General features: G+C 37.8%; 1 protein-coding gene across 1 annotated transcript in view; it reads left to right on the top strand.

Annotated features, from left to right (window-relative positions):
* Window positions 1-19,628, top strand: part of mRpL24 (mitochondrial ribosomal protein L24) — a 51,062-nt gene that overhangs the window by 14,849 nt on the left and 16,585 nt on the right. The window contains exon 3 of the mRNA XM_089094020.1: window positions 4,121-4,323. Coding sequence (XP_088950146.1) covers window positions 4,121-4,323 — 203 coding nt within the window. The remainder of the gene's footprint in view (window positions 1-4,120; window positions 4,324-19,628) is intronic.

The following is a 19,628-nucleotide window of genomic DNA, read 5'->3' as shown; positions in this document are numbered from 1 at the left end:
CCAGTAGTGAACGAATTAGGGTTGTGTGGTCAACCAGGTCAAAAGCTTTTTGAAAATCAACCAAAACAAGGTTCAGCCAAACATTTGGTTTCTCAAGGTTACTTACAATGGTATGCATTAAGTGCAAAAGGTAATGGGTGGTGGAAGTTTTCCTTAAATTAACAAACTGCTGGGTGTCAATACACGGACAAATTTTATCCTTAAGCCAGTCACAGAGGAAACCTTCATAAAGTTTGGAAAAAACAGAGGTGAGTGTAATGGGGCGAATGTTAGCGAAAGTCAGACTGGGGCATTTTTTAGGGACAGGTGTTATAAAACCTTGTTTCCAGCAGCTTCGGAATTGCTGAGCCTTTATCAAATATTTTCAACCACATCACAAAATTTGGTAAATTCCGAAGCTGCTGGAAACAAGGTTTTCTAACACCTGTCCCTAAAAAATGCACCAGTCTGACTTTCACCAACATTCGCCCCATTACACTCACTTCTGTTTTTTCCAAACTTTATGAAGGTTTCCTCTGTGACTGGCTTAAGGATAAAATTTGTCCGCGTATTGACACCCGGCAGTTTGGTAACTTAAAGAAAACTTCCACCACCCATTACCTTGTGCATTTAATGCATACCATTGTAAGTAACCTTGATAAACCAAATGTTTGGCTGAACCTTGTCTTAGTTGATTTCCAAAAATCTTTCGACCTGGTTGACCATACCATCCTAATTCCTTCACTACTGGTTAACTTTAAACTTGATCCTATGTTAGTAAATCTTCTTATATCGTTTCTTTCGAACAGACATGAAGTTGTTAAATACAAAAATATTTTCTCTGATCTCCTCCCTATATATTGTGGAATTCCTCAAGGAACCTTATTGGGACCACTTTTATTTCTAGTCATGACTGACGATATTGGTAAGGACTTCCCCCAAAGGTGGAAATACGTGGATGACTTGTCGATCCTCGAAGTATGTCACAGGAATATTAAAAGTGACCCCCTTGAAATTCTAACCCACATTTCGGATGAAGCTATGAAGCTAAATATGAGAATAAATTCCACAAAATCAAATATAATGACGATACATTTCTTGAAATCTACTCCCGCCTTCCTTGACCCTATCCCCCCAGATATTTCTGTGTCTTCCTTTAAATTACTTGGGGTTACAATGAATTTAACGTCCCCCCATCCCATTCTTTAAGGATTGATACTTCCTTTGTCCGCCCGCATCTTGAATATGCTTGTCCAGTTTGGCATCCTGGCATCTCCCGTGATGAATCAGATAAAATTGAATCTATTCAAAAAAGAGCCCTAAGAATAATTTTTAAAGAAACTTTGGTTCACTCCTTCACTCCTTCTAAAAAAAAGTCCAAGCTGGAAACTCTTGAGCACAGGAGAGGAACGCTGGGCCTCCGTTTTGCAAAAAATGCTATAATAAACCCTCGCGCGGAAAACAATTTCCCCAAAAGACACTCCCCATCCAGACACCGCCTACCATGTACTGTTTCTGAACCCGTCCCTATCTTGGCCCCCATCCGCTGCTTAGCCTCCAGGTATGAAAAAAACTTGGTCCCCTTGATTACTGGTCAAATAACCTACTAGATTTTTTTGTTTTTCTTTTATTTTTTTTTTTTGTACTTGTGATACCCATGCTTGTGTCCGTTTGGTTCTTCCGTTCCCTCCCCTTTTTATATACTCTCTTTTAAACCTTTTAAACACTATTTTTATCTCAAATTTTTTTTTGGTTTTGTTTTAGTTTGTGCCTAACTACCTTACATTTGACACTTTTTGTTTTTTAGACTAATGAACGGCTTTGCCTTTCTGATATTGTTGATTTTGGCATTGTTTAGCCAGTTTTTTAGTTGTTGTGCTTTTTCTTTGTCTTTTTTTTATTATATGACCCCGAAAATCGAATTTGGCCCTTCGGGGCTTGTGATAGTCATTTTTCGAAATAAATTTCTTATCTTATCCGTGATCTTTCTTCTGGCAGAAAAAAATTCAAAATTTTTGCATATAGGAGCTCTAAATCCCTACAATACGGTTATCTGATACGCTGAATCTAATGGTGTGATTTTCGTTAAGATTCTATGACTTTAGGGGGTGTTTTCCCGCTTTTTCGAAAATAACACAAATTTTCTCAGGCTCGTAAGTTTTGATGGGCAACACTAAACTTGATGAAATTTATATATCTGATATCAGCATAAAAATCCAATTCTTCTGATGCAACTATTGGTATCCAAATTGGTATCCGTTTTTAAGAGTTTCGTTTATTATCAAACCGGGTCGCTCCTTACTTAGAGTTCGTTATCACAAACTGTTTGATGAGATTAAACCATTTCGAATGCAGTTTCCCAATTGCTATAAGATTCTTGCTTCATTCGTAGTCAAGAATTTTAATTTGAATTTGAAGGGAACTTATACACTATACAGGTTCAGTTGGATTTTGAAATTGATAGCTCACAGATTATTGCGACAGCTGAATTGTAAGTTTGAAGAATTCTGTTGTTTTTTTTTTGCTATTTTTAGATAAATTTTATTAACGTTTAATACATAATTATTGAACGCCTTATAGATTAAAGAAAATACAATCTTCTTCCTGAAAAATTTGTACCCCACCCCCCCCCCAAAAAAAAAAACAAAAACAAAAAACAAACCTTCAATTGAGACAAAATAGCTATAGGCTATGTACAAGATTGGGGAATTGAAGATTGAAACCGAAGTAACCCCAAAAATGCGATTTATAAGAAAATTATATGTTATTGCCTATAGGAGGGGGAGAATAGGGGGCTATAATTTCTAAATGATAATACCTCAATTTTTTTTTATTCAAAGCAGGGATGCCAAAAAGCTAATTATTTTTTCCATTTAAAGTGGAGACGGAATAAAATGATATCAGATTGACCCACGGCCCCCATTGGGAATTTTTCATTGTCTTGGGCATTTTTGGATTTCTCATTGGCTACTGGCCTAATTTAGTTTTTGTATGTGGTCCCTTTTAATTAGATTCCATGGATCTTATTGAACGCCACGGCGAATCTATTATCTATTATTTCAACTATTATGCAAGGGTTCTAAAACACCACAGCCATTTCGTTTTTACCAGATTTCTACTTCTCTTGATGAATAACGAAGAAGACCAGCGTCCAGCCAGCGACTTGCGAAGTTTGTAACTCATGAATAGGGCCGAATCTTTTGTAGATTCAAGCTGGGATTTGCGAAAGACTGATGAAAACATTAATGTTTGCGGTCAACATTGATCGCGCCGGCGGCGCGACGCCGCTGCTAGTTTTTGGTCCCGCCGGGCTTTCCTTATCGGTGTGGCGCCGGGGTCTAGTTAAATCTATCAGTGGTGATATCTCAGGCCTCTCTGGCTTGAAGTTCATCCGTACCTCTAACTCCTTGAAACTCCAAAATTTAACCAAATTTTTGCCTTTTTGTGCAGCTCACATTTTGGTAATAGTCATCAGTCCTATTAAGGAAAATGAGAGATAAAATTTGTCACCATAATCAGCATTAGTACATGCAATTAACCTTCTAGAAAAAATTATCTGAAGGTTGTATTTGTGATGGGAAGGATCATAAACAGATGACCATTCAACGGTCCTTCAACGGATCTCCTCCCCCCTCCTCCCCTGTGCATATGTCATAGAAGCACGTCTGGATGGTCCTCCCCTGGGAGCCAAAGACGAGCAAAATGTATTTTCTGTAAAGGTAGCTGTCAAATTTGAAAAGTCCATGACAACATTGTCTTTGTTTGGCACTATTTAAACTTTGCTTGGCTTATAAAAGTTTGACGAAAAACCAAGTATTATAAGAAAATCAAGATGTATCCTCAGTGCATGGAATATCCCATAGTCAATTGATCAACATTGTCATGCAACTCAACTAAAAATGTACAAACTAAATATGAATTTGTTTGTCTAATGGTTCATATTTCAAGCTAAAATGCCATTCATGATTGTAGAAAGTAGAAAAATTGCGTTTAAAGTAATTGTTTTGTATTACGATATGTTTTTTCTTCTAAGGAAGAATAAGTAAATAAATCTGCCAATCACTCTATATAGACTATTCTCTGCTTTCTCATGTGTTTCCGTATTTATTCTAATTTTTGTTTTATTTCAAACCAATTCAAGGTGGAAATAATGGTAGGATCTGACAAAGGAAAGCAAGGACATGTGAATTACATAGTTGAAGAGCGGAATTGGATCTGTGTTGAAGGACTAAATTGCAAATATTCAACAATTGGAAAGGAGAAAGATTACCCTGGTATGATGGTAAAAGAAGAAAAGCCCCTTTTGGTGACAAATGAAGTCAAGCTTGTCGATCCTTCTGACAAGTAGGTTGTATGCCAATTTAAAATTCGACAGTTTAATATTCGACAGTTTAAAGCCATAATTTTGTATATACCGAGGATAAAATATGCTCAGGAGTTTCTATTGTATCAAGCTAGTAATATTTGGTGATTAATAAAAAAAAAGTTCCCGAAAAATAAGTTTTTCAAAGAAAAGTAAATGCCTTTTTAAACTTAAGCTCAGCAGATACAAATATTTGTTAAAATTTAAACTCAAAACGACCAGAAATTGCTATTAAAGAATAAATGAAACCCAAAACGAACAGAAATTAAATAAACAATCATAGCAAATGAATAAATAGATCTTTTAGCCATTAATGCTTCTATTGAATATGAAAATCAAGCTTAAAACAAAAAAAAAATATTTTGCTATTGATGTATAAATGAAACTTAAACGACAGAAATTAAATAAACTATCAATGCAAACAAACATACAATAGATATTAATGTAAATGAATAGTAAACCTTAAAACGAGTGAAACTCAAATTGAATATGCAAATCAAACTTAAAACGAACAAAAATCACTACAAACAAGAGTTTGGGTATCGCCTCTTTCTCTCACTGTAAAAGTCTAAAACGTACTGTGTCATTGGCGCTTAACTGAACACGAATTATATTATAAATATTTTCTTTTTCAGTCCTTACAGCATTGAAAATAAAAATAAAGTTACAATGAAATAAACTCTTGAATTGATGGATCTTTCAACAATTAATATCATTATACATCAAATATTCAATTTGATGTTGTTTATACTTTCCAAGACTGTTCAAGACGTATATAGTTTTCAGTCGACCCCGGAGTTTTAATATCTGATGTTTGAACTATTTTTATACAAAATGGTCACCTCAAATTTTTATCGAATGGGTTTATCCATCTGGTAAACCGAAAGGCATGGAGGGCGAAAGGGGCTAGTTGCCCTACGATCTTTTTTTACTCTTAGAAAATGAACTAGAACTTTTGATTTCCATTCAAATGAGCCCTCTCCGAAGTTTATACGAGCATCTCTTTCATAAGAACTATATACGGCCCCAGGATATTGCTTACAATGCCTGCCCCCGGGCCCGGGGGGTTGTGTCGACACCGGAGCTTTTGTTATCGGACCTTTGAGCTGTTTAAAAAAAATGAAGATCTCAAAGTTTGTATTGGATGGGTTGGGGAAAAAAGGGTGTGTGTGGGGGGGGGGGAGTTGCCCTCGGATATCTTTTCACTCTTAAAAAGTGAACTAGAACTTTCAATTTCCAATCAAATGAGCCCTCTCTGAAGTTTAAACAAGCATCCCTTTCAATAAGAACCATATACGCCCCGAGGACAACACTTACAACGCCTACCCCCCGGACCCTGGTGTGTTGTGTTGACACCGCAGTTTTTGTTATCTAATTTTTTTGGAGGGAAAATAGCCCCCCCCCCCCCCCCCACGCCCATCATTCCCCCAAACACATCCAATCAAAATTTTGAAATAGTGATTTTGTTTCAGCGTAGTTGACTCCAGATAGAAAATATGTTTTTGAGGAGGACACTCCCCCGCAACCCTCAGGGCAAGGGTTTTAAGTTATAGCCAGGGGGCAAATAAGAACGATGTTGGCACAATGTATTATTTCTGTTTTTTTTTCCTTTAGAGCAGGGCACTTCGTATCGAAGAAGTTGTCGTAGAAACTTCGAAAAGAGCTCATTCAATTGGAAATTGGAGTGGCTTCTTCCCTTTTTAATAGTTAAAAGTGATTGGAAGGCAATTAACCCCTTCCATGCCCACCATTTCCCGAAACACATCCAATCAAAATTTGGAGTCATTTTGTTCAGCGTAGTTGATTTCCAGATAGAAATTATGTTTTTAACGAGGATACTCCCCCATAGCCTTCTGGGCAAGGGTTGTAAGTTATGCCCTGGGGGCATATAAGGTTTTTATAGAAGGTATTGTCATAGAAACTTCAAAAAAGGCTTGTTCGATTGGAAATTAAAAGGGCTAGTGCCCTTTTTAATAGTCGAAAGTGATTGGAGGGCAACTAGCCCCCCTCTCACGCCCACCTTTTCCCCAAACACATCCAATCAAAATTTTCAGATAGCCATTTTATTCAACGTAGTTTTAAGTTCCGGAAATTAGGTCTTTGAGGATGGCAACCCCCCCCCCACAGCCCTCGGGGCAAGGGTTGTAACTTATGCCCTGGGGGCATATAAGGTTTTGTATAGACAGCGCTGTCGTAGAAACTTCAGAAAGGGCTCATTCGAATGGAAATTTAAATGGCTAGTTCCCTTTTTAATAGTCGAAAGTGATTCTAAGGCAACCGAACACCCCTTCCACGCCCACCATTTCCCCAAACACATCCAATAAAAAATTTGATATAGTCATTTTGTTCAACGTAGTTAAACGTTCTGGAAATTATATGTTTGAGGAGGACACTCCCTCCATAGTCTTCAGGGGCAAGGGTTATAAGTTATGCCCTGGGGGTATTTATGGTTCTTATGGAAGGAATGCTCATATAAACTTCAGAGAGGGCTCATTTGATTGGAAATTGTAAGTTTTAGTTTACTTTTTAAGAGTCAATTGTAAAAGTCAGGCGTCAAAAGATATTGGAGCTTAGCCAGATAGCTATTTTGTTAAAAATAGTTCAAAGATCATGTAACAAAAATTCCGGTGTCGACACAACCCCCCAGGGCCCGGGAGCAGGCGTTGTAAGTTATGCCCTGGGGCATATATGGGTCTAATGGAAGGGATGCTCGTGTTAACTTCAAAGATGGCTTATTTTTATTGGGAATTGAAAGTTCTAGTTCACTTTTTAAGAGTCAAAAGAGATGGGAGGGCACCTAGCCTTCCCCCCCCCCCGACGCCCTTTTTTCCTCAAACCTATCCGATAAAAACTTTGAGATAGCTTTTTTTTAAATAGTTCAAAGACCATATAACGAAAACTCCGGGGTCGACACGGCCCCCCAGGGCCCGAGGGCAGGTGTTGTAAATTATGCCCTGGGGGTATATATGGTTCTTATTGAAGAGATGCTCGTAAAAACTTCAGAGATGGCTCATTTGATTGGAAATTGAAAGCTCTAGTTCAGTTTTTTACAGTCAAAAGAGATTGGAGGGCAGCTAGCCCCCCCCTCCCCAAGCCCCTTTTTCCCCAAATGCATCCAATAAAATTTTGAGATAGCCATTAAGCTAAAACTTGCTCAAAAGTCAGATAAAAAAAAACTCAGGTGTCGTCACAACCCCCAGGGCCCGGGGGCAGGCGTTGTAAGTTATGCCCTGGGGCATATATGAATCGTATGAAAGGGATGCTCGTATAAACTTCAGATAGGGGTAATTTGATTGGAAATTAAAAGTTTGAGCTCACTTTTTAATACTCAAAAGAGATCCGAGGGCAGCTAGCCCCCCCCCCCCCACGCCTTATTTTTCCAACCCCATCTAATGAAAATTTTGAGATAGAAATTTTTTAAAATAGTTCAAAGGTCGGATAAGAAAAAATCCGGTGTCAATACAACCCCCCAGGGCCCAGGGGAAGGCGTTCTAAGTTATGCCCTTAGGGCATGTATGTTTCTTATGAAAAGGATGCTCGTGTAAACGTCATAGAGGGTTCATTTGATTGGAAATTGAAAGTTCTAGTTCACTTTTTAAGAGTCAAGAGAGTTAAGGGTAACTAGCCCCCCCCCCTCTTGCTCTTTTTCCCCCAAACCCATCCGCTACAAATTTTGAGATAGCCAGTTTTTTTGGAAATATTTCAAAAATTAGATAACAAAAACTCCTCCCAGAGGCCGGAGATAGGCGTTGTAAGTGTTGTCCTGGGGGCGTATATGGTTCTTATGAAAGGGATACTCGTATAAACTTCAGAGGGGGCTCATTTGATTGGAAATTAAAAGTTCTATTTCAATTTTTAAGAGTTAGAAGATATCAGAGGGCAACTATCCCCGCCCTCCCCCCCCCCCCGCACACACACATCCATTTTTCCCCAAGCCCATCCGATAAAATTTTTATAATAGCCATTTTATTAAAAATAGTTCAAAGGTCAGATAAGAAAAATTCCTCTGTCAATGGAGCCTCCCAGGACCCGGAGGCAGGTATTTTTAGCAACTTTCTTTGGGCATGGATAGTTTTTATGGAAGGATTATTCGCATAAATTTGAGAGAAGCTTCATTTTATTTAAGATTGAAAGTTATCCGTAACTTTTTAAGGGTCAAAAAAGATCGGAGGGCAACTAGCCGCCCCCCCCCCCCTCCTCCACGCCCTAAATGCATCAGATAAAATTTTTGAGATAGACATTTTGTTAGAAATAGTTCAAAGTTCTGATAACAAAAAAACACCGGTGTCGACACAGCCACCCAGGGCCTGGGGGTAGGCGTTGTAAGTTATGCCCTGGGGGCATATATGGTTTTTATGGAAGGGATGCTCGAATAAACTTCCTAGAGGGCTCATTTTATTGGAAATTGAAAGTTGTAATTTACTTTTTAAGAGTCAAAAGTGATTGGAGGGCAGCTAGCCTCCCCCCACACTCCATTTATTTTTTTTCCCAGAAGCACTTCATATAAAAGGGGTCGTCGTATAAACTTCAAAGGGGACTCATTCGACTGAAAATCGAGAGTTTTAGTGCCCTTTTTAAGAGTCAAAAGTGATCGGAGGGCAACTGGCCCCCAAGCCCTTTTTCGCCAAATACATCTGATAAAAAAAAATTTAGGTAGCCATTTTGTTAAAAACAGTTCAAAGATCAAATAACAAAACTCTTTTACGTATGGCCATATCGTTAAATATAGTTAAAAGGTCCGATAAGAAAAACTCCCCCAGGGCCTGGGGAAGACGGTGTAAGTAGTGGTCTAGGGGCATATATGGTTCTTATGGAAGGTATGCTCGTATAAATTTCGGAGGGCTCATATGATTGGAAATTGAAAGTTCTCGTTCACTTTTTAAGAGTCAAAAGAGATCGGAGGGCAACTAGCCCCCCTCTCCACGCCATATTTTCCTCAAACCCATCCGATAAGAACTTTGAGAGAGCCATTTTTTTCAAAATAGTTCAAAGATCATATAACAAAAACTCCGGTGTCGAACCATCCCCCCAGGGCCCGGGGGGCAGGCCTTGTAAGCTATGTCCTGGGGCCGTATGTGGTTCTTATGAAAGGGATGCTCGTATAAACTTCAGAGAAGGTTCATTTGAATGGAAATTAAAAGTTATAGTTCATTTTCTCAGAGTGAGAAAAGATCGGAGGGCAACTTAGCCCCTCCCGCCCTCTACGCCTTTGGGTGTATCGGATGGATAAAGCCATCCGATAAAAATATGAGGTGACCATTTTGTTAATAATAGTTCAATCATCAGATATTAAAAATCCGGTGTCGACACAACCCCTCTAGGCCTAAAGACAGGTGTTATAAGTTGTACTCTTGGGATACGGCATATATGGTTCTTATAGAAAGGATAGTCATATAAACTTCAGAGAGGGCTCATTTGACAGAAAATAGAAAGTTCTAGTTCACTTTTAAAGAGTCAAAATAGACCGAAGTTTAATTAATCCCCACACGCCCTTTTTTCCCAAACCCATCCGATAAAAAATTCTGAAATAGCCATTTTGTCAAAAATAGTTCAAACATCAGATAATAAAAACTCTGAGGTTGACACAAACCCATTTTTTCGCTTTGATATTGTTACTTTGATACCAGTTTTGATACTTTGATGAATATTTGATTTATTTTTTTTTTAAGTTTGATTTTGAAAAAAGAAATTTTTAAAAACTTGAAATTTTTTGCAATAAAACCCGAACAAAAATTAATTTAAAAAACTTACCCCAAAATAAGCTTTTCAAAGGAAAGTAAAGGCCATTTTAAACTTAAGCTCAGCAGATATAAATACCTTTTAAAATTCAAACTCAAAACGACCAGAAATAAATATTAAATAATAAATGAAACCCAAAGCAAACCGAAATTAAATAAAAAATCATAGAAAAACATACAACAAGAAATAATAGAAATGAATAAATAGATCTTAAAGTGAGTAATGCTTAGATTGAATATGAAAATCAAGCTTGAAACGAAAAAAAATATTTTGCTATTGAAGCATAAATGAAACTTAAAACGAACAGAAATTAAATAAACAATGAATGCAAACAAACATGCAATAGATATTAATGCAAATGAATAAATAAATCTTAAAACGAGTGAAACTTAAATTGAATATGCAAATCAAGCTTGAAACGAACAAAGATTACTACAAACAAGAGTTCTTCTCACTGTAAAAGTCTAAAACCTACTGTGTCATTGGCGCTTTACTTAAAACTATATGCCTCTTGAACAGTCTTGGAAAGCATAAACAACATCAAATTGAATACTTGATGTATAATGATATTAATTGTTAAAAGATCCATCAGTTCAAGAATTTATTTCACTGTACTTGTATTTGTATTTTCAATGCTGTAAGAACTGGAAAAGAAAATATTTGTAGTATATTCGTTTTCAGTTAAGCGCCAATGATGCAGTAGGCTTTTGGTTTTTATTTACAGTTAAGCAATGAGGCAGTATCCAAATACTTGTTTGTAGTGAAACTATATTCGTCTTTAACAACTTTAAAAAGAGCTAATAAATTAAACTGAATATTTTATGTATAATGATATTAATTGCTGAAAACTCATCAGTTCAAAACTTTACTATAATTTTAATGTTTATTTTCAATATTAAGTACAAAAGAAAATATTGGTCATAAAATTGGTTTTCAGTAAAGCGCCAGTAACGCAGCAGGTTCTATACTAAAAGATTATTAAAGATTACTATAAGATTATAACAAGATTATTACTTGTTATATGTTTTTGCTATGATTGTTTACTTAATTTCTGTTCGTTTTGGGTTTCATTTATTCTTTAATAGTAATTTTTGGTCGCTTTAAGTTTGAATTTTAAAAGGAATTTGTATCTGCTGAGCTTAAGTTTAAAATGGTCTTTACTTTTCTTAATCTACCAAGCGTGAAACTACCACAAACCAGCATCGATAAATAAATGAAACAAAAAACGAACAGAAATTAACTTAAGTTGGTCGAAAAACCCCTATGCCTTCCCAAGGCCAGAACAATATTTGCACTTTACTGAAAAAAATATAAAAGTTCTTACTTTTTTAACTTTAATAAATCAAATAATATTAACATTCTGATTACTAAATATCAGTATATGTATATTAAACTGACAATGCACATTCATTTATATTTTTTCAATAAAGTGCAAATTTAAATCTTTATACTTTAAATCTTTACTTTAAATCTTTTCGTTTTTTAAGACTTTATAGTTTGGCCTTCTATTTGTATGCTGGAGAAAAATTTTCAGCAATTTTCAACAACATACACCCTTTTAAAAATCTGGACACAAATAGTACTGTTTAATTTAGTTCCATACCCCCTCTAGTTGACCTGAAATGGAAAACTTGATACCATTTGCAAAAAAATCTTTTTATTTTCTTTGATAGCTTGGATACACTTACGCTATTTTGATTAAGTTAAATTCTGAAAGCAGAAGTAGCCCCGAAAGTTTGAACATAATACCCTCAGTCGTTCTTGGGATACTGCTGAGATATCTTATTGGGTATTAGCATTATCACAATGCATTTTGGTTTAATCTTAAGGCAACATTTGGTTTTTAAACATAATGGGAAAATGGGAGGGTGGGTGTAGGAGGGGGATTAATTACCCTCCAATCACTTTTGACTATTAAAAAGGGCATCAGACCATTCTATTTTCAATTGAATGAGCCCTTTTCGAAGTCCCCTTGACAACTCCTACGATACGAAGTGCCCTGGTCTAAACAGCAACAACAACAAAAAATAATAAATTATGCCCACATCGACCTTCACTATAAAAATGTAAACTCTTACAATCACTTTCGACTCTTAAAAACGCAACTAGGCGTTTTGAATTCGAATTAAATGAGCCCTTTTTGAAACGACTACGGTGTCTATAAGGATCTTATATGCCCCCAGGGCATAAATTACAACCCTTACCCTAAGGTCTGTTAGGGTGGTTGTCATCCTGTAAGACCGAATTTCCAGAACTTTCAACTACGTTAAACAAAATGACTATCTCAAAATGAGTGCTGGGGGAGGGTGTCATTCTCAAAGATCTACTAACTTTCTACTACGTTGAACAAAATGGGTATCTGAAAATTTCGATTGGATGTATTTGGAGGAGTGGTGGGCGTGAGAGGGGGGCTAGTTACCCTCCAATCAATTTCGACTATTTCAAAGGCACTAGCCCTCTCAATTTCGAATTGAATGAGCCTCTTTTGAAGTTTTACGACAACTCTATCTATAAAAACCTTTGGGGCTCTGGGGAGTTTGTCATCCTTAAATACATAATTTCCAGAACTTTCAACCACGTTGAACAAAATGGCTGTCTCTAAACTTTGATTGAATGTTTTTGGGGAAATGGTGGGCGTAAGAGGGGGGCTAATTATTCTCTTCTCACTTTTAACTATTAAAAAGGGCAATTTCAATTTCCAATCAAATGAGTCCATTTTGAAATTTCTATGACAACTTTCTATATAAACTTTAAATGCCCCAGGGCATAACTTACAACCCTTAAACTGAGGGCTCTGAGGGGGTTATCATCCTAAAAGACCTAATTTCAAGAACTTTCAACTACGTTGAACAAAATGGATATCTCAAAATTTTGATTAGATGTGTTTGGGAAAATGATAGGTGTGAGAGAGGCGTTAGTTGCTCTCCAATCACTTTCAACTATTAAAAAGGCACTAGCCCTTTCAATTTCCAAGTGAATGAGCCCTTTTGAAGTTTCTACGCTTTCAATAAAAACCTTATATGCCTCCAGGGCATAAACTTATAGCCCTTGCCCTGGGGACTGTGGGGGGGGGGGGGAGTTGTCTGCCTTAATGACCTAATTTCCAAAACTTTCAACTACGTCGAATAAAATGGCTATCTAAAATATTGATTGGATGTGTTTAGTGAAAATATGGCCATGAGAGGGGGGTTAGTTGCCCTCAAATCACTTTTGACTATTAAAAAGGGGCACTAGCCCTTTGAATTTCCAATTGAATGAGCCCTTTTTCAAGTTTCTACGACAAAGATTTCAATAAAAACCTTATATGCCACAGGCTATAACTTAAAACCCTTGCCGTGAAGACTATGGGGGGAGTGTCCTGCTCAAAGGTATAATTTCCTGAACTTTGAGCTGCGTGGAACAAAATAGCTATCTCAAAATCTTTATTGGATGTGTTTGGGGGAATGATGGGCGTGCAAGGGGTGTTAGGTGCTTTCCAATCACTTTCGACTATTAAAAAGGGCACGAGCTATTTCAATTTCCAATCGAATGAGCCCTTTTTGAAGTTTCTACGACAAAGTGTTATATAAAAACTTTATATGCCCCCTGGGAATAATTTAAAGCCCTTGCCCTGACGGCTGTGGGGGGGGGGGGGGTCGTCATCCTCAAAGACCAAATTTCCAGAAATTAAAACTACGTTGAATAAAATGGATATATAAAAGTTTTGATTAGATGTCTTTGGGGAAAAGGTGGGCGTGAGAGCCGGGTTAGTTGCCCTCTAAACACTCGACTATTAAAAAGGGCACTAGCCCTTTGAATTTCCAATCGAATGAGCCTTTTTTCAAGTTTCTACGACAACGCATTCTATAAAAAAAAAACTTATATGCCCCCAGGGCATAACTTACAACCCTTGCCCCAAGGGCTGTGGGGGATTTTCCTCAAGAACATAAATTTTAACTAGAAATCAACTATGCTGAACAAAATGGCAATCTCAAAATTTTGATTGGATGTCTGTTAGGGGATAGTAGGCGTGGAAGGGGTTTTTGTCGCCTTCCAATCACTTTCGACTATTCAAAACGGCACAAGCCACTCCAATTTCCAATTGAATGAGCCCTTTTCGACGTTTTTACGATAACTTCTTTGATACGACGTGCCCTGCTCTAAAGGAAAAAATTAATAAATAATACACTGTGCCAACATCGTTTTTATATACCCCCAGGGCATAACTTAAAACCTTTGCCGTGGGGGTTGTGGGGGAGTGTCTTCCTCTTTACTTAGTCCCCGTTCCTTGTCTCGTTCTCGAGTGCCCCCGTTCTTTACCGAGGCAGCGCGATCGCGCTGCCCATGATTTATGCAACAACTTTCTATATAATTCTTATATGGTTGTAACTTATTCCCAGGGCATAACTTACAACCCTTGCAGTGAGGGCTCTGAAGGGGCTATCATCCTAAAAGACCTAATTTCCAGAACGTTCAACTACGTTGAACAAAATGGGTATCTCAAAATTTTGATTGTATGTGTTTGGGAAAATAGTGGGCGTGAGAGGGGCGTTAGTCCCTATCCAATCACTTTGAAATATTAAAAAATGTACTAGCCCTTTCCATTTTCAATTAAATGAGCCCTTTTGAAGTTTCTACGACAACGCTTTCAAGAATAACTTTATATGCCCCTAGGGCATAACTTACAACCCTTGCCCTAAGGGCTGTGGGGGGAGGTGTTGTCAACCTTAAAGACGTTATCTCCAAAACTTTCAACTACATTGAATAAAATGGCTATCTAAAAATTTTGATTGGATGTGTTTGGGGAAAAGGTGGGTGTGATAGGGGGTTTAGTTGCCCTCAAATCACTCTCGAATATTAAAAAGGGTACTAGCCCTTTGAATTTCAAATCGAATGAGCCATTTTTAAAGTTTCTACGACAAAGATTTCAATAAAAAAAACCTTATATGCCCCCCAGGACATAACTTATAATCCTTGCTCTGAGGGTTGTGGGGGAGTGTCCTCCTCAAAAATATATTTTCTATCTGGAAATCAACTACGCTGAACAAAATGGCTATCTCAAAATTTTATTGGATGTGTTTGGGGAAATGATGGGCGTGGGGGGGGGGCTAGTTGCCCTCCAATCACTTTCGACTATTAAAAAGGGCACTAGCTCTTTGAATTTCCAATCGAATGAGCATCTTTTGAAGTTTCTACGACAACGCCTTGTTTAAAAACATTATATGTCCACAGGGCATAACTTAAAACCCTTGCCCTGAGGGTTGTGGGGGAGTGTCCTCCTCAAAAAGATATTAACTATGTGGAGAAATCAACTACGCTGAACAAAATGGCTATCTCAAAATTTTGATTCGATGTGTTCGGGGGAAGGATGGGCGTAGGGGGGGGCTAGTTGCCCTCCAATCACTTTCGACTATTAAAAAGGGCACTAGCCCTTTGAATTTACAATCAAGTGAGCCTCTTTTGAAGTTTCTACAACAACGCCTTCTATAAAAACATTATATACCCCCAGGCCATAACTTAAAACCCTTGCCCTGAGGGTTGTGAGGGAGTGTCCTCCTCAGAAACATATTGTGTATCTGGAAATCAACTACGCTTAACAAAATGGCTATCTCAACATTTTGATTGGATGTGTTTGGGGGAATGATGGGCGTGAGGGGGGCTATTTTCCCTCCATTCACATTCAACTATTAAAAAGGGCACTAGAACTCTCAATTTTCAATCGAATGAGCCCCTTTTGAAGTTTATACTACGACATCTTCCATATAAATAGCCCATCTTTAAAGAAAAAAAAATAACATAGTACATTATACCAACATCGTTCTTATATGCCCTCAGGCCATAACTTAAAACCCTTGCCCCGAGGGTTGTGGGGGAGTGTCCTCCTCAAAAACATTTTTTATCTGGAAATCAACCATGCTGAACAAAATGCCTATCTCAAAATTTTGATTGGATGTGTTTGGGGAAATGATGGGCGTGGGGGGGGGGGCTAGTTGCCCTCTAATCGCTTTCGACAATTAAAAAGGGCACTATCCCTTTTAATTTCCAATCGAATGAGCCTTTTTTGAAGTTTCTACGACAACGCCTTCTATAAAAACTTTATATGCCCACAGAGCGTAACTTAAAACCCTTGCCCTGAGGGTTGTGGGGAGTGTCCTCCTCAAAAATAAATTTTCTATTTGGAAATCAACTACGCTGAACAAATTGGCTATATAAACATTATTTTTGGATGTTTTTGGGGGCCGGATGGGCGTGGGGGGGGGCTAGTCGCCCCCAAATCACATTTGACTAATAAAAAGGGCATTAGCCCTTTGTATTTCCAATCAAATGAGCCTGTTTTGAATTTTTTACGACATCCCCTTCTATAAAAACCTTATATGCCCCCAGGGCATAACTTAAAACCCTTGGCCTGAGGGTTGTGGGAGAGTGTCCTCCTCAAAAACATCTTTTCTAACTGGAAATCAACTACGCTGAACAAAATGGCTATCTCAAAATTTTGATTGGATTTGTTTGGGGGAATGATGGGCATGGGGGGCTAGTTGCCCTCCAATCACTTTCGACTATTAAAAAGGGCACTAGAACTCTCAATCTCTAATCGAAAGAGCCCCTTTTGAAGTTCTACGGCGACCCCTTCCATATGAAGTGCCCTGCTCTAAAGGAAAAAATAACAAATAGTACATATTGCCAACATCGTTCTTATATGCCCTCGAAACCCTTTCCCCGAGGGTTCTTTGGGAGTGTCCTCCTCAAAAACATATTTTCTATCTGGAAATCAACTACGCTGAACAAAATGGCTGTCTCAACATTTCTATTGGACGTGTTTTGGGGAATGTTGGGCGTGGGAGGGGGGGAGCTAGTTGCCCTCCAATCACTTTCGACTATTAAAAAGGGCACTAGCCACTCCAATTTTCAATCGAATGAGCCCTTTCCGAAGTTTCTACGACAACTCCTTCAATACAAAGTGCCCGGGTGGAGACAAAACAAACACACATTGTGCCCATGACATCTGCCTATGATTTAGAGGTTGATGCCAGAGGAAAGTCGATTTTTCAAGCTTTTTTTTTCGATATAGCTGTTCTATGGAATAACATTGTTTCCATTGCGCCTGATAATCCACCATCTTTGGTTGGTCGCCGTCGTGGTTTTACCAAGCAGTTCGTACTAACGAACTGTAGGTAAGGAGTGACTGGACCAATAGTAACCAAAACTCTAAAAAAGGAAAATTTAATAAGAATTAATACATTAAAAGGATTAGGTTTTTCCTATGCTGATTCCAAATATAAAAAGAAATTATTAATTTAATATTACCCATCAAACTTTGTAAGCCTTGGAAAATGTGTCTGATTTTCGAAAAGAGGGGAAAACCGACCCAAATGAGCTAGTCATGTCTTGGAGCTGCAAGGTGACAATCTTGAGGTGGTTAAAACAACATCAACAACATCGGTCCTTTGGAACTCATCCCTTATAAACAAAATTTAGGCAGATAAGAGTATTCGCAGTTTTTCAAATCTGTCGGAATTACCAGAAATGTTTCAAGATGATATTATTGTATCATATGTGACTCACTTGGACGCATGACGCAAGACGTTTGTTAAGAGTTTGGAGGATATCTTAGATTTAAAAATTTATCAATGGAGATTAATTCTGTACAATATCACAGCCATGGAAGAAGTGATTGTGAAAGTGCAGGACGAGTAGGTCACCATCAGCACAGACGAGGAGCTTAAGCAGAACCACAACCAACGTTACAAAATTTCTGGTTGCAGCAGAACGTTGAAACACAGTATCCTGTATTGTGGAACATTGGTCAAAAATATCTTATAACTTTTTTATTGTCATACCTTCTTGGAAACGGATTCAGTGTGTGTTGGGGTTCCACCCCTTATTTTTTCTTTTCAGGCAAATGACCTATTTTCTTTCCCATAATTACATTTGCTTGAATGATAATTTCCACTATAAATTAATTTTGTCGTCGAGGAAACTCTATTATAAAAGAAATTAAATTGCTTGAATTATAATTCAGTATTAGCCATACCATGGGCTTGCTACAATTCAAGTCATTGATTCTGAAAATACGTGTAGGACAAATTCAATTGAGGGACCTGCCATATTTGATTTGGCCGCGTCTCATTGAACAACACCCAAAGCGTCAAGATCTATTAAGTGTTCAAATATTATTCAGTTAGTCTGTACTGAGAGTCTACGCGGAAACCCCGTTTAGGGAGTCTGTTTTTTTCAGAGTTTATATATGTGTTTTTGTAACTTCTTTTTGAACAATATAAGTAAGCTCTTTTCTATAGCTGTCTAGACTATTTTTTCCATGAGCACAGCAGGGTAGGAAAAGAGTTGCGAGAAATACCGTCATTATCTTATCTACAGTGGGGGGGGGTTCAGTTTACCTTCCAAGGAGATAGCTAGAGATTCGAGTGATGACCAGGGTTGGGTCACCCTTGGCCTTAGAGTTTGGCCATTTGACCGTTCGAACACGTTATCATACCCTGGGACAGGGTATATTGTAAATTGGGTATTAACATACCCTATATTTACAGAACCGTGGTGGTAAGCGCAAACATTCCATTATAATATTTGGCGCCTGTGGGGCTTTCCCCTCCAGTATGTTTTGTAGCATAATTTTTGCACCATTAAGTGGTGACACCCGTACCTTACACCCGAATACTGGTGGCAGCAAGAAAGGTCCTATCGGTAAAACTGATAGTAAAGAATTCCGTTTTTTCGAAGAGACTATTTAATTTATTCTACAAAGTAGCCTATTGTGATTACATATGAAGAAAATCGCGGAGAGAAGAAATAGGAAATTAATTTAAAATATTATGAAGATCTAAATGGGCTGTGCCTAATTAGATAACAATAAGAAACAAAATTTATAAATCAATTTATCACGCGACTAATTAGCTTGTGAGACAAGGGAGGCTGAGCCACCCACTTAAAATCGGCAAATTAAAACGCAACAATTTTTCACAAAAGACAAGAAGAGATATTGGTAAAAAGATTTTCAGTTAGATTGAAATACTAATTAACACTAACGAGACCTTGGAATAATGACGGAAAGACGGAAAATTCACACAAGGTCAGAAAAGGGACAGGAGTTGATAGAATTGGATATGAATTCGAAAAAAACTACCGCGGCAAACCAAAAATCGTATTCAGACCCACAATTGTATGCGACTCCCGCTGGAAATACACTAGGAAAAACACCATCAGATGGAACCACATTTCTCTCCGGGGATGAAATAAACAATTCTGATACGTATGAAGGGGGAAACTTCAAAACACGATCAAGAATAGGACGATCTCCAGTATAAACCGTAGAAAGAGAAAAGAATGTACGGCAGATTCGGCAGGAATTATTCCCAGATAGAGAAGCCCAGATAAAAGAAACAAATATGGGAGTAGAAAGAATACAATCGGGAAGGAGCTCACCCAGTAATATGAGAGAACATGAAATAGAAACAGTGCCGATAATACACGAAGAAAAATCATAGTATGAAAATACTAGTAAAACAAAACCTAATCACCTTTCAGGTACTGTGCAAATTGTAGGGGAGTTGTA

This window comes from Artemia sp. Qi Xiang Cuo, chromosome 9 (assembly GCF_049724085.1).
Source record: "Artemia sp. Qi Xiang Cuo chromosome 9, ASM4972408v1, whole genome shotgun sequence".
NCBI lineage: Eukaryota > Metazoa > Arthropoda > Branchiopoda > Anostraca > Artemiidae > Artemia > Artemia sp. Qi Xiang Cuo.
Note: the sequence above shows the minus strand (reverse complement) of the source record. Positions and strands in the feature narration are given on the sequence as shown.